The 16,105-nt window shown below is 41.8% G+C and overlaps 1 protein-coding gene across 6 annotated transcripts in view; it reads left to right on the top strand.

Moving 5' to 3' along the window:
* PLEKHA2 (pleckstrin homology domain containing A2) overlaps positions 1 to 16,105 on the top strand; it is a 126,819-nt gene that overhangs the window by 88,555 nt on the left and 22,159 nt on the right. For 5 of the 6 annotated variants that reach the window (XM_079142174.1, XM_079142175.1, XM_079142171.1 and 2 more), the window contains exons 3-5: positions 5,236 to 5,292; positions 11,845 to 11,893; positions 13,298 to 13,395. In XM_079142174.1, coding sequence (XP_078998300.1) covers positions 5,236 to 5,292; positions 11,845 to 11,893; positions 13,298 to 13,395 — 204 coding nt within the window. The remainder of the gene's footprint in view (positions 1 to 5,235; positions 5,293 to 11,844; positions 11,894 to 13,297; positions 13,396 to 16,105) is intronic. The other variant, XM_079142176.1, reaches the window with a different exon arrangement.

The raw sequence follows: 16,105 nt of genomic DNA, 5'->3' as shown, positions 1-16,105 counted from the left end.
TTAGGTCAAGCTCTGCTACCAGTTTTTGACCTTGGACAAATCCCCTCACTCGGAAGTCACTCTCTTGGACTGCACAACCGAGTGGGAGCAGATGTGCAGACTCAGGCAAAGGCCTGTGTCTCTGTGAATCCGTAGAACCCTTGGCTAGAACGAAGCCATACAGATGGGGGTCTGCTTCTGGCAATCAGATTCTGGGCAGACTGAGTCTTTGCCTTGAATAGTTCATGATCCCCTCTAGGGGCCATGTCAGTCACTCCTTACTTTTGGGGAGCTAGTGACTCCTTTTTTGGGCTCTTTTTAAGACCTGTCTTTCTCTTTCTCACTCTTTTTTTTTTTTGGTACCAGAGATTTAACCCAGCCACATCCCCAGCCCTTTTTATTTTAAGACAGGGTCTCTCTAAGTTGGTGAGGCTGGCCTTGAGCTTATGATCCTCATGTTTCAGCCTTCCCTGTTGCTGGGATTACTGCTTTTTAGTTTCCACATATGAGAGAAAACATGAAGTAGTTGTCTTTCTGAGCCTGGCCTATTTCGTTTAACATGATGATCTCCAGTTTCATTCATTTTCCTGCAGGTGTGATTTCATTTTTCTTTATGGCTAAATGAAACTCCATTTGTGTGTGCATGTATTACATTTTCTTTATCCATTGATTTGTTGATAGGCATGGAGACTGATTTCATAACTTGGCTATTGTGAATAGTGCTACAGTAAACATAGCTATGCAGGTCTCTCTTTTATATGCTTATTTCATTTTCTTTGGGCATATACCCAGGAGCTGTATAGCTGGATCATATGGTAGTTCTAATTTTAGTCTTTGAGGAACATCCCTTTTGTTTTCCATAATAGTTGCAATAATTTACATTTCTACCCACAGCATATAAGGGTTCCTTGTTTTTCTTTTTTTCCCCTGGTGCTGGGGATTGAACCCAGGGCCTAGTGCTTGTGAGGCAAGCACTCTACTAACTGAGCTATATCCCCAGGCCAAAGGTTCCTTTTAATCCAAATCCTCGCCAGTGTTTATTTTCTTTTTGTAATAGCCATTCTGACTCGGGTAAGATGGAATCTCAATTAAGTTTTGATTCATATTTCCATGATGGCTAAAGGTTTTGAGCATTTTCCAGATATTTATTGGGCATTTGTACTTTTAAGAAATGTCTGTTCAGATCTTTTGCTTATTAATTGGTTGTATTATTTGTTTCTTTTTTTTCTTTTTCTTTTTCTTTTTTTTTTTTTTTTTTTTTTGATTGAGCCCAGCCCTTTACATTTTTTTAATTTTTGGGACAAGGTCTTGCTGAATTGCTTAGGGCCTTGCTAAGTTGCTGAGGCTGGCCTTGAACTAGTGATCCTCCCGCCTCAGCCTCCTGAGTCTTTAGGATTACAGGTGTGCACCATCTGTTAAGTTTTTTTGAGTTCCTTATATATTCTAGATATTAATCCTCTGTTGGATGAATAGCTGGCAAAGATTTTCTCCCATTCTATAAGTTGATGCTTCACTTTGTTGATGGTTTCCTTTGCTGTGTAGATGCTTTTCAGTTTGATATAATCCCCTTTGTCAATTCTTGATTTTGTTTCCTGAGCTATTGAAGTCCTATTCAGGAAATTGTTGCCTGTGCCACAATCTTGAAGTGCTTCTGCTATATTTTCCACTAGTAGTTTTGAAGTCTCAGGTCTTAGATTAAGATCTTTGGTTCATTTTGAATTGCAGGTGAGAGGGAGGGTCTAATTTCAGTCTTCTGCATGTGGACATAAAGTTTCCCAGCACCATTTATTTTTTATCTTTTTTCCAGCATATGTTTTTGGAGCTTTTATCAAGAATCACTTGGTTTTTGATGTCTGAGTTTATTCCTGGGTCCTCTGTTCTATTCCATTGGTCTCCAAGTCTGTTTTTATGTTAATACCGTGTTGTTTTTGTTACTGTGGCTCTCTAGTATATTTTGAAATCAAGTTCTGTGATGCCTCCAGCATTGCACTTTTATTTAGGACTGCCTTGGCAATTTGGGGTCTTTGGTGTTTCCTTCTGAATTTTACTATTTTTGTTTCTAGTTCTGTGAAGAATGTCATTGGTATTTTGATGAGCATTACACTGAATCTGTAGATTGCGTTTGGTAGCATCGCCATTTTGAGGATATTGAGCCTCCCAATTCATGAACATAGGAGGTTTTCCCGTTTTCTAGTATCTTCTAAAATTTCTTTTCCCAGTAAATAAATTTTTCATTGTAGCAGTCTTTCACCTCCTTGGTTAGGCTTATTCTTAGGTATTTTATTTTTTGAGGCTATTGTGAATGAGTTTTTTTCCTGATTTCTTAGTGAGTTCATTATTGGTTTATAGAAAAGCTACCGATTTTTGTATGTTGATTTTTTTTTTATTTTTTATTTATTTATTTATTTTTTTATCCTGCTACTTGCCTGGATTTGTTGATTACTTCTAAGTGTCTTCAGTGAAATATTTGTTTTCTAGGCATAGAATCAGATTATCTGTAAACAGAATTAAATTGACTTCCTCCTTTCCTGTTCTTATTCCTTTTATGTCTTTCTCTTACCTGATTGCACCAGTTAAAATTTCAAGTATTGTCTTGAACAAGTGTGGTGAGAATGGACACCCTTGACTTGTTCCTGAGTTTAGAAGTAATGTTTTTAATTTTTCTCCATGCAGTACAGTGTTAGCTATGGGTTTGTCACATCTAGCTTTTTTTACATTGAGGTATGATCCTTCTATACCTAGTTTATTTAGAGCTTTTATTATGAAGGGCTTTTATAACCAACTTGATCATGGTGTATGACTTTTTAATTGTTGTTGAATTCTGTTTCCGAATATTTTATTGAGGATTTTTGCATCTGTGTTCATAAAGGATATTGTTCTATAGGCCTGTATCTTTTTTCATTTACAATTTTAGTTATTTTTATTTTTTCACATTTTTATTGGTGCATGATAGTTGTACATATTGATGGGATTATTGTTTATTGTTACATATTTATCCATGTAAACTGTCTCTCTTAACCCAGGTTTTCTTAAAAAAAAAAAGAGAGAGAAAAGTAGTTATTATGAAGAGAGGAAAAAAATGTATAAATAAAAGTGCAGATCAGACACCCACATTTTAAATGCTAATTTGGTTACTCAAAGGCAGCTTTTATTTATTTATTTGAAATGCTGGATATGGAACCCAGGGCCTCACACAAAATAGGCAAGCTCTCTACCGCTGATTTACCCCTAGTCCCTCAAAAGCGATTTTTAGAATTACTGCCTCCTTTGCAAAAGGAAGGAGTTGGAGTACAGGGTCTTTTCTAGGTCTTCTACTAGGAGTCAGGTTTTTTTGCTTTTGTTTTTGTTTTTGTTTTTTTTTTTTTGTACCAGGGATTGAACACATGGGCACTTAACCACTGAGACACATCTCCAGCCCTTTTTTAAAAAAAATTTATTTAAAGACAAGGTCTTGATGAGTTGGTTAGGGCCTCATTGAATTTCTGAGGCTGACTTTGAACTCAAGATACTTGTGCCTCAGCCTCCCAAGCTGCTGGGATTACAGGCATTGTGCCACCACACCTGCCTAGGACTCTGGGGTTCTAAGAATCCTTTTATTGTTGCTATCCCTATCTATTTTCTTGTGAATAGGAAATTTTATACATTGAATTTGCTTCAAAGATGTATGTTAACTGGGGCTAGAAGAACTCTTCCCAGCCATCTAAGGCATTTCTAAAAGCTATCTCCTGGAATGATAGGTCATTTTGCTATTAATCCTTAGGTAAATTTACTAAATTTCCTTGATCCAAGATTCACCTTCTTTTATTGCTTTGTGCTAACCCCAGGTATTAGGGACTTCAGAGGTGTTTCTTTGAGGCTAATGGTAACAGTATTGAAGGTCATGTGGATGTCTAGATTCTCAGGTTCAAGGGGAAGTGGGTTTTCCAAGAAATATGTTAGAAACTCCACAGCTATGATATCTTGGCCGATCCCTTGGTATTAACTTGGAATCCCAGTGTCTATATTGCTTCGTCCTCAACAGTGGAGTAATTAGAAAGCCAAGAAAGTTATGCTAAGGTAGAATGTATTGCCAGACATGGTGCCTGCGAGCTTCTTGCTGTTTTAATAGTATATTTAATTATTGTTTTTTAGTGTCCAGAGATTGTTTCATTTGTTACTCATAACAGTCCTGTGAAGTAGGCTAATTTCTGTATTGTGTGAGTTTGTATTATGAAAAGTTTTGAAATACCCAAAACAAGAAAAAGTCAATATTAGATCGGTCAGGGTAGAAAAAGCCATATTAGCTAACATTTGTTGGGAGTATTCTATGTATCAGGGACAATTCCAAGCATTCTTAAATATATTATCTCACTCTTATGAGGTAAGTACTATAGGTGATGCATTCCCAACCTGAAAATTCAAAAATCCAAAACGTTTCAAAATATGAAACTTTTTCAATGCTATTATGATGCCACAAATTCCATCCCTGACTCATGTGATGGGTTGCAGTCAAAATGCAAGTGAATTAATATTGTATAGCTGGGCATGGTGGCACACCTGTAATCCCAGTGGCTTGGGAGGGTGAGGCAGGAGGATTTTGAATTCAAAGCCAGCCTTGGCAATGGTGAGGCGCTGAGCAACTCAGCAAGACCCTGTCTCTAAATAAAATAGAAGAAGGGGTTGGGGATGTGGCTCAGTGATTTAAGTGCCCTGGGGTTCAATCCCAGGTAACAACAATAACAACGAAAAGTATAAAATTACCTTCAGACTATGTATAATGCATATATGAAACATAAATGAAATTTCATGTTTAGAGTTGGGTCAATCCCCAGGATTTCTCATTGTACATGCAAATATTTCAAAACCTGAGAAAAATCTGAAATCCAAATGCTTCTTCTCCCAAGTATTATGGATAATTTGTATTTTAGTCCTTGTTTTTACATAAGGGGAAACTGAAGCTCAGTGATTAAAGAACTTCACAGCCAAATGGTAGAGCACAGATTTGTAACCATTGTCCTGGAACAACTCACTATAGGAAGTAAGGTGAGGGTTTCCTGATAGAAACCTGAGCTATTGTCATTGAAATTATTATCTAGGAATTAATATCCCTGTTTTACAGGCAAGACAAGTGAACAAAAGAATGGTTGAGAGAATTGCCCAAGGTCACAAGACCAGAAAGTGACAAACTGAACTGAATCCTGATGTTCTTTTTTTTTGATGCTGTGTTCACTGCCTCATATGGCCTCCTTCTTAAAACAAACATCATGTGTCTTTCAGAACCTGGCAGTTGGGGCAGGGGCTGTTGGATCTTTGCAGCTGACCTACATCTCGAAGGTAATGTTGACCCGGAGCTCTGGGAATTATATATTCTCTAAGTAGGTTTGGTATTTAAACAAGAAGTGTTACATCCTTGGGACTTTAGCATTTGGGGACATTCCATAGACATTAAAATGCTTCCCTTTTGTAAGAAACCCATGAAAGCCACGCCGGACACGGGAAATCACATAAGAGAGTTTATTAAGCAAACAAAATGTCTCCCTGCAGGGTAAGAGAGAAAATGAAAGGAAAAGAGAAAGGGCGTGCGCTAGAGAGAGTGGAAAAGCGAGGAGGAGAGAGAAAGTAAATGAGTAGGAGAGAGAAAGCAAGAGAAAAGATGGCGGGGAAGCTATTCTTAAGAGTTGAATTCCGCCGGGCTAACAGGAGACCAATAAAGGAGAAGGATATTTGCAAGCTGACTGATGAACCAATAGCTAGCTAGGATGTTCACAGACTGACAAGTAGTTGGGAGGTGTGGAAATGACTGCAGTGGAAAGGGTGGAGAGAGCCGCTTTCAGACTGACAAGCTAGGTTGTGATGCAATGTAAAGGGCGGGGGAGCAACTTTGTATTACACCTTCCCCATACATTGCCTGTGGAAGATTTGCTGCTGCCCGGGGTGGATGTGATGGTGGTTAGTAAGTTCCTGGAAGGTAAGCCCACAGCCTCTTCCTCCTTGGGCACATTGGTCCCAGCTTTCTATCACTGTAATAAAATCTGGAGACAATCAAATTATAAAGAGAAAAGGTTTATTTTGGTTTATAGTTTTAGAGTTTTCAGCCCATGGTCTGTCGGCCCTGTTGCTTTGGGGTCTTTGGTGAGGCACACATCATAATGAAAGTACATGACGGAGCAAAACCGCCTATCTTCGGCCAGAAAGCCAAGGAAAAAAATAGAAAAAGTGTGGGGCCTCACAAACCTCTTCAAGGGCATGTCCCCAAATCACTTAGACCTCCTCACAGACTTTACCTCCTAAAGGCCTCATCACCTCCCATTAGCTTCAAGCTGTGTGTCTTTGAGAGAGATTCTAGATCCATACTGATACTGCTCCTGCTTCCTACAAAAGGGGTACAGGTGGTAGCTGAGCTGGTGGGTATTGTTTTTTAAATAACTGGCACGAAAAGGAACACAAGACTCCCAATCTAGTGATTTTAAAGGATTCTCTCTATGGGTATGTTAAACAGCAGCAAGCAAGAAAGATCTAGAACATCACTAGAATTTGTCCAGTCACCTGGACAATATGCCTGTGGAGGGAAGGTTAATAATGCCAGAGAAGGTATCATATGTACCAGGAGCACACACAGCCAGATAACTGTCTGGCAGGCAGCTGATGGACACCGTCTCCAAATCCCCAGTCCAGTTTGCATAGAGGGGCAAGAGCAGCCCCTCTTCTGTACTGAGACCTGGGCTTGGGGGCTGGTTAATGATGCCCAGTTTAACTGCTGAATTCAGCTGTTTTAGCAGCCCCTCCCTTGGGCAGGCACCACTGCTGACCCATGATGCAGCAATGATAAAAAGACCTGGGGATTTAGAGCCTCCCCAGAAAGAGGAACTCTTTGTACAGTGAGAAGAGCCAGGTGGCACCCAGCCAGCTCCGAGGCTCCGGAAGTCCTGCTCTCCCTACACACCCGTCACTTCAGGCCTTCTGGGGGCTACTGCTTCTTTGATCACACTCTCCCACCCTCAGGGTCTTGAGATGGGAAGGGAAGTCCTGAGCTGGGTGGCCACCAGCTCCTTCTGGTAAAACGTTTGGGAGCCTTGTGGTCAACTTCCATCTCAGTTGCTCTGGAAGAGTCTGGAGGTGCCCCAGGCTCAGAGGGAGGAGTAACCATCTTTAGCTGGAGGGGCAGGCTGACCCTATGCCTGCAGCTGGCAGGCAGAGTCTGGCAGATACAGCTCAGTGCAAACGCAGAAGATGCTCTGAGCGAATTAGAGAGAGGAGATAATGGCCTCAGGGGAAGGGGGAAGGAAGGGCCTTTAAAAGTACAGCTTTGCTAGCACAGCTGTGGGCAATTTGTGCATGCCTTGTGGTAAGAAATGTGGCTGCTTCCCCACGCCAGACCAGCCCAAGGCCTGGGCCTGCTTTCCCTCCCTTCTCTTGTCCTCATCTTGCTGTGAGCTCATTAGGTCATTTCTCCAGAAGGAGAATCGAGGGGGTGGGGTAGGGGGAGCAGAGAACCTTGTCAAAAATGAAAACTGAAACCCTCTTCTGTTTGAGAGGGTTTGGAAAGACTTTCTTTTCTTTTTTTTTTTTGGGAGGAGAGAGTGAATTTAATCTCCTGCTGAATCATGATTTATAAATGCAGTTCAGATTCAGATGAGGGTTTTTTAGTATTCTCTTCTTTGGAGGCTGCCTCATTTAGAAAGGATGACCTGACTTTTAGCCCTTCCTGAAACAGGCAGGCCTGCATGGGCCTTTTGCAAACCCACAGCTGCCACTGGGTCAGGTTACAGAGAACTGAGAGCCTTTAACTCCTGCCTGACCCAGTGCCAGAAAGCAGGGATTTTCCCAGAGAAACAGTTAGCCTTGGGTGCTGGTGTGCAGTTTGGTGTTCCAGGTTGTCATTAACCCTGAGGTATTCCCTCCAAGGGTAAAGCATTTGCCCACAGTGTCAGAGGACCTGACTTGCCTTGTGTGTGGGGGGGTGGTTTCTGTAGGGGTCTTCTGAGGGGTAGTGTTGGGAAGATGGGGACTGGCATGTAGTCCTTCAGGGGGCAGTCCAGAGATGAAAGGGCCAGCTCTGATGTCATCCAGGGGCTTCACAGCAGCAGAGCCAGTTCTTGGTCAAACTAGAAAACAATTGAAACTGGTCTTTGGAACCACCTGCCTTCCCTCTTTGTCCCATGGCCCTTCCCTTCTATGCTAACCATCTTGGCACAGCTGGCCCTACTGTCCCACCCCCAGTCTGGTACTATTTGTCAATGCTTGGTCTCTGTTACCTATCAGGGAGAACTTCCTTAAAACACCGATTCTTGACTTTTTTACTTCTTTCTTTTTTTTTAACTTTCTTTCTTTGTAGGTGTGGGTCACAAATTCTTTTAAGAGTCTGATAAAAGTATGCAGTTGTTTTGCAGTTAAATGTATATGTATGTACAGACGTTGACTTTGTCTAAGACTGGTTCAGAGACCCCAACTTAAAACCCCTCTAGTTATCCCTATAGGTAGTTGCCTGTTCTTTTGCTCTCAATGCCATTTTGATGGGCAAGGTCATTTCAGACCCCGGGGCAGAGCCTCGCAGTACTCCAAGATCTGGTTTGTTGCTACTCTCATAGGGGCCCCGGCTCCACTTCCAGCCAAGGGCAGACAGGGTGGGGCTGACCCTAGCAGTGCCCTGTTGCTGTGGCTGCTGAGCTTACTGCCTATGGTCTGTGTTTTATCTGATAAGAGCAAGTTCCTGAATCTTTTGAGCTGTGGAGCAGCCCTGTCTGCGTCACTACTAGTAGGTGACCTATGCCCACTATCTTCCTTACATCTTTGGTTTCTTCTCATTGCTAGTATGTTCATAGGACCTGCCAGTCAACCTCTGTGGTACAGTGACTAAACTCCCACCTTGGAGTGGGAGGATTTTTGAACTTGGATGCCCTCACTTGAAGCCAGATTGTCGGTGTCCTCGCCCGTTTGCAGCCACACTTCTTCGTGCAGGTCCTCCCCTTCCTTCCCCATGTCTGGAGTCGGCTGTAGTAGACTGGCATGATCACCAACAGGCATTGACAGGCAGGGAGGGAGCACACCTCCTGGTGGCAGAGTATCAAGAGGGACCAAAGCTGTATTTCCCTACCAAATGAGACTCTTTCCTTGTCTTTTCTTTCTGGGGTGCACAGCAAGAGAGATAGAATTTCATTTTCTCCTCTGTGATTAGAAGAAGGGGATTAGTATTTGTAGCCTAGCTTTACTCCTTGGGAAGTTGACCAGAGATGTTGAGGGTCTTCACCCTTGAACTCGAACTGATCCTGTTAGTTTAGCAATGAGTTGCTTTGCTGGGTAATCCCTGTGTAGTAAGCCATGAGATATGAGGCACGTTATAAATGTATGTGTGTATACTCACATGTACCTCCTGACTGCAGATTGGATAAGTATAGAAAAACAAGTAAGAAACCACACATACTCTTTGGATTCTTCAGTTCTCACAATAAGCATAGGGGTAGTGTTCTCACAGTGTAGGCAGCTACTGAGTTGTTTGTAATCCAGGCAGGGTGAAGTCAGCCAATGATGCTCTCTAGTCAATGATAAGTATGAGCATCTTGGAGAAAGGGCCGTTTTCTGAATAAGCCAGAGAGGGTCTCTGGGTGCCAGACTTCAGTGCTGAATGAGAGAGGTGGGCACTGAGGGCCAAGGAGCTCTGTGATGGTCAGGGTTATGCAGGAGTCAAGCACAGACAAGCAGATCATGGGCCAGAGTATGTGTGGGAACATGGGTGCTGAGTGACAGTAAGAAAATGAGTCCTGCAGATCATTACAAGAGACATAAACAGGGTGAATGTGTCCATTGGGGTTCTAACTGAAACACAGGAAGATGAGACAGCATGGGGCCCGGGCTGTGAGTTTATGGGGTGCCAGTGTCCTGTGTGTTAACCTATGAGTTGTGCAGACATAACTGATTTGGGTAGTCCAGCTCAGGATATATGGGTTTAACCTTTGCTTATGTCTTCATGTTTTCCAGAATTTTCTTAGGCCGTATGGTTTCCGTCTCACATCATGTTAAAATTCAAAAATATACTCATTTCCTCAAAAAATAGTATGGACACACTCGTGCATATATATTTGTAGGTCTGTCTAAACATGCAAGAGATTGTAGCTATAAAATATCAGAAAGGATGCACTTTGCTTTGGCATGAGTTGACTGTAACACATCTAATTTATAATCACCAATTTCTGGATAGTCATCTTGCACATGCACAAGGATTTTTGCAAACTAAGATAATTTCAGCTTCAAGTTATTTTCAGATGTAATGAAAAATTTCTGAATGCTAAATGGAAAACTTGAAGTTGACTTAAGGCAACATCTCGTATTTAGTTAAATGTTTGTCAATGAGGTTGATACAGTGTTTTCCAAGCATTTGATTACAACCTTTGTTTTCTGTGTTGGAAGTCTCCATGCATTTTTGCTCATGGACTCTCAGCATTTTGCCCATAGTTTCAAGTGTGGCCCTGTTGTGATCAGGTGTGGAGTGGGTTTTTAAAAGAAATGAGATATCAGAAGCTATAAATAATTCCTCCCTGAATGAGCAAGTTCTGTGTGACAGGATGGATAAGTGCCTCACCTGCACTATCATATTTAATCTTCATGTCAGCCCTATGAGAACATGATATGAAATGGAGGTCACACAGTTGGGACACCTGTGATTTGAGACACTGTCTCCAAAGCCCAGGCTGTACTTACTGCCTGTCCTTCTTTTGATCTTTTATAGAGTTCTGTCACAGTTCCCATTTGAGTATTTGAGAAAATATTAATTTTAGTCAAGGAATTTGGGCAGTTCTATAGGAAAAACTTCCCATCAAGAACAAGAACTTAGAGAGACTGATGGTCAGTCATTATTAGACCCTAGCAGTTGTAACCCATGAACTTAATTTTGACTCAGGACTTTTCTTCAACTCCTGGTTTCTAATATCCTGTCTGTTAAAGAGGAATCTCTCCTGGAGCCCAGAGATGAGAACAAGAAAACTGTCTTGAACTGGAAAGGGTATTGAGGGAATAGTATTTCCTCAGGAGGATAATGACAATATGTGGATAGGTCCCCTGGGAAGGTGGCTGCCTCTTTAGAGATTCCTAATGGTAGAGGACTGCTCTAGTGAGGTTCAACCAGTAACAAGGATAGTCACCTAATTTTTGTGGTCATGTGATGGAATATGAGTTGTGTAAACTTGAGTGATGTGGGTTTACATATGTAGATCCTCAGGAATGTACATGCAAGAGTTAGGATTGCAAAAGCAAGGTGAAATAAAGCAACAAGAGGTAGAAAGATACTTCCACTTTCTCATTCTCACCCCTTAAGTACCTCGGTAGGATCTTGATTCCTCAGCCCCTCTCTGGATTTGTGAATAGTACTCATTTCCATGGTCAGTGTAGACAGTAAGTCCATTGGTCAGCGTGTCCAAATGCAGCAAGTGACAGGGTGCTTCCTCTTTATGAGTACTCTGATTGAAGTCTACGCATCTGCAGCGAGAACACCTTCAATTTGGAGACTGTTTGGGAAGGGGAGTTGGTGGATGAAAGAGGAGCCGAATCCTGCTCATGGGTATGGGACCAGGCCAGTATCCTGGGCCACGGAGAATCTTGTCAGGTCTCAGTGACTTTTAAACATGTTTTTGCAAAGACAAAAATTAACACAGATAAAAAGATAGCAGTTATCTCTGTAAGGTGGGGATTCTATCAGGGAGAAGCACACAAAGGGCTTCAAAGAAACAGGACTGATAATGCCTATTTCTTAATGGAGGTAATAAGTGTAGGGTTCTCAATTGTTATTCCTTAAAATGTATGCATATGTTCAGTATATTCTTTTTAATACATGAACAATTTTCAACACTGTTAGAAACAACATTCATGTTTCTTTTATTTTTTTATTTGATGTAGGTGAGCATAGCTACCCCAAAGCAGAAACCAAAAACTCCATTTTGCTTTGGTAAGTACCGAGTCAGGGATGGGTTTCTTAACACTTGTGTAGCAACTTCCTCTTTTGCACAGAGAGAGTCCTGTGATCACATGTGAACGGTATTTTCTGTATATGAATGACTTAAATCATGGTGATGTTCCTGGGTGTCAAATGATGTCACTGTCTTTGCTGCAAAGATTGTTAAAACATAAGGATAGATGTGCCCAGATTAGTAACATTTTTTATTTACTTGGGTGCAGAATATCTAGCACAAGTTTCTGGGACTCTTCATTTTATAGCAGAGTAATGATGTACTCAGGAAAGGTGGAGACTGTAAGAATGAGGTAGAGCAGGATCAGAAAGAGGATAATAGGAAGGAGAATTCTACTGAGGGTCTCAGTGTTGCCAAATGAGGGACAGTATCAGGGATGACACACATGAAGTGGAGCCTTTCAGTGGATGCCTCAAGTCATTGAATTGTCTGTGGATTCAGTGGATCTGTCATTTCGTCCCCACTGAGTTTTAACAACTATACTCAGTGCTTTGAGCAAATGCTGACAGATCATTTGTATATCTAGGATGGTTCTGAATATAACCTTCAGGGGGGCAGAGGTGTTTCTTCCTGTTTCCCTGTAGTGTCCTTAGCACATAGAAAGATTCCTGGTATATGGTGGGTCCTCAACAAATACTTTTTCAATGAACGAATGAATTCTGTCTACCTCATGAAGATTTCTCCCTATAGTATAGGCTGATGTTAGAAGAAAAATAGTCTCTTGAGTCATCCTCTCTCCCAGCTTCAGATGGGTTCAAGTTCCTTTGGTGCACTTACTCTCCCATTTCTTTGAAATATTATTCCTAAACTCAAAAATGACTCTTAGATTGTGGTCAACAGATCAAAAAAAAATGTATAATAATGAATCCAGAAGTAAACTGTTGATCTAATGGAAAGACAAATTGAAAATGAGTTCTAGGTCACAGATTTGTTCTCCAGCAAGTTGTGCTCCACTTCCCAGCCACAGGCAGGACTTCCAATTCAGGCTAGTTGTGCTAGTGGAAGCAAAGCACTGGGTCCATAATTCTATGTGTATCATATGACTGTAAATCTCTTAGCACGGCTGTGAAGTGGTTCACAGGGGTGTCTTGTTGGCAGACCAGCAGCCTCGTCACCATGGAACAGCATATCAAGGCTGCTGCTCATGTTGTCAGGTGCCATTCTTTGGCCAATGGAACAGTCTTTACTTTTAGAGATGCGACGAGAGACAGCAGTTTGGCCTGCTGCTTCCTGAATGTCCGTGGAAGCGACTTAACATCACTGATCTGCTGTGTGGACTTCATCCATCTTGTCACCTCAAACACTTTAGATGTGTGGAGTCTTCTTGTGTTCCATGTAGTCTGACCTGGAAATTTCTCTCTCCTTACCTGTGACTTTTACAGTCATCAATGCGCTGTCTCAGCGATATTTTCTTCAAGCCAATGACCAGAAAGATCTGAAGGACTGGGTAGAAGCCCTGAACCAAGCCAGCAAAATCACTGTACGTATGATTGCTTCTCCTTTTTGTAGTAAAAGTACCCCTTCTCAGTTGTGGCCTGTTGGGGTGGGGGAAAACGCAGATGGCAGCAGGGACTTTCCCAGGAGCCCAATCCAGACCCTATTCTCCTTGACATTCTCCTGTCCCTTGGCCACAAGTTGACCCAAGAGTTTGAGTTTGAAACAAGTTCAAGGGGAAGTTTATTAAGTGTCCCCTTTGTGCTTCCTGGGAGGACTCCTGGTCAGTTATGTTCTGGGTAGTTCTGGAATGCTGATTCAGAATGTGGTAGGATTGGAAAATGGATTGCTGACTCTGACAAGTAAGGGGAAAAGCATATGAGAAGGGAAGTCAGAACTTTTGTCCTGACTTGGGGGATATTCTTCTTATTTAGGAGACCTGGAAGATCAGATCAGACTATCTACCAGTCGGTCCTGGTAAAAGTCTTACAAAACTAGTTCATGGACTGTTATGAGTACTCTCATTTTCCTTGACTTGGCCAATGAAGAATTATTCTTTCCTTGACTTGGGAATGAAGAATGATTTCTTTTCCTTACAAACACAGAAAGAGAAAAGGTGGAGTGAGAAGTTGGGAGAAGGAAAATTATATTAGTCAGCTTTCCATTAGTATGTCAAAATACCTGAGGTAATTAGTTTATAAGGAGGAAAGGTTAATTTTGGCTTATGGCTTCAGAGATTTTATTTTATGGTAGGCTTGGTCTTGTTGCTTTGGGCCTGTGTTGGCACAGAACATTATAGTGGGAGTATGTGGTAAAGGAGGCCTGTTTACCTCATGGCAGCTGGGAAGCAAGAGAGAGACAGGAAGGAGCTGGGGTCCTATTATACATTTCAGAAACATGTCCCCAGTGACTTAACTTCCTGCCACTAGGCTCCATCTCCAGTTCCCAACGTCACCATTGGCTAGCGGCCAAACCTTCAACATGTGGACCTTCGGGGACACTTATCCAGCTATAGCAAAGACAGTATGTTTGCGGGGAGAAAAGAAACCTTTAAGACAGACAAGACAGGCAGGTTCTTGACTTACAAAACAAGGCTCGTTTGATGAAAAGTTTGAATTTCTCTAGTATATAGTCAGAAACGTTTACATGAGTGACTTCCAATAATAAGTCTGTGCCGGGGCAAATATTATACCAGATACTCAGGGTTCTTGTGAATAAATTAATAGATGAAATCTTTTTATCTATTTAGCATTTTTATTGATAGACCCAACCAGAGTATTTAGTCATCTAAGTAGTTTAGCTGGTTAGTTTTTATTCTGATAAGCCTTGGAACACCCATGAGAAGAGAGTAAGGCAAGGAGGGAGGACAGGAGGCAGTTGCTAACTCCTGGGCTCATGTGTGCTAGCTATGTGCTTATGTGCATGGGTCTGGAGTGCTGAGTTTAGTAAATGTTCTTCATTTATGTTGAGGAGTCTTCACCCTTGTGTTTCTTCCAGAATTTGGTGTTTCTTTCAGTGTCTAATACTTGACTGTTGTTCAAAGTTTCTCCCTAGGTTCCTGCCTCTGTTCTTGCTAGTAACCAGGGCTAGATAGTCCAAACCAAAGAGACTCTTTGCCTGACTTTTCTTTCCTCCCTCCTCTTCTGTCTTCCCACCAGCGTGCGCTCCCCTGCCCCCTTTCTTTCATGCTGGTATTTGAAATCACACATGCTAAGCCCATGTTCTCCCCTAACCCCTTTTAAAAAATTTTGTTGAATTAAACCCAGGGCCTCATGTGTGCAAAATACATGTTTCTACCACTGAGCTATACCTCCAACTATTTGCCTTTCTTTTGTGCCTTGAACATAGAGTTGCTGTATGCATCCAGTTTCTCCTGCCTCTTCTCTGGCCCCATGGAGCACAAGTTACAGGGTGCAGAGTGGGGTTGGGGGAGGAGGATGATGGAGCCCAGAGGATGGAAGATCAAAGGCCTGCTGGAATGTCAGAGTCTCCTTCAGTCTCCATAGTCCCCAGGATCTCCTTTTTTTCCTTTGCTTAGTTATATAGTAGACCTTCCATATCTGCAGATTCAACCATGGATCAGAAATATTTTTAAAAACTGCATCTATACTGAACATGTGCAGACTTTTTTCCTATCATTATTCCCTAATCAATATAGTATAACAACTATTTCCATGCCATTTATGTTATATTAAGGTATTATAAGTCATCTAGGGTTGGTTTAAAGTATGTGGGAAGATGTGCATAGATTTTATGTACATACTGTGCCATTTTATATAGGGGACATGAGCATCTGCATATTTTGGTATCCTAGGGGAATCCTGGCACAAATCCCCCTTGGATGCCAAGGAGCAGTCATGTGTCATTTCTTCGCGCCTCCTGCCAAAGATTGTATGGAGTAGAAGGACCTCCTAATCTTTTTGTATCTTGAGAGGCTTTACTCCTTTTTCTTCTTTTTGTAGCATCTGTCCTTCCATATGGAGGTGGGATGAGTTGTGGGGCTCTGATGCCACATGATGAAATGCATATTTATTTTAAGACAGCGTATATGCAAAGTGAGGCACCAGGCACTTTGGGGGACACAGATACAAAAGATACAAACAGATAATGTAGTGAGTGGGGATCCCACTCCATTCATTCTTCATAGCAGTCTTGTGAGATGGGTTGTTTTACTGCCATTTTTAAAACAAGGAGCGTGGAGGTTGGAGTCTTGCCTGAGGTCAAGAGGTTAGTAGCTGGTGGAGTTAGAATTTTAA

The sequence above is a fragment of the Sciurus vulgaris genome, assembly GCF_902686455.1.
Source record: "Sciurus vulgaris genome assembly, chromosome: 5".
Lineage (NCBI taxonomy): Eukaryota > Metazoa > Chordata > Mammalia > Rodentia > Sciuridae > Sciurus > Sciurus vulgaris.
Note: the sequence above shows the minus strand (reverse complement) of the source record. Positions and strands in the feature narration are given on the sequence as shown.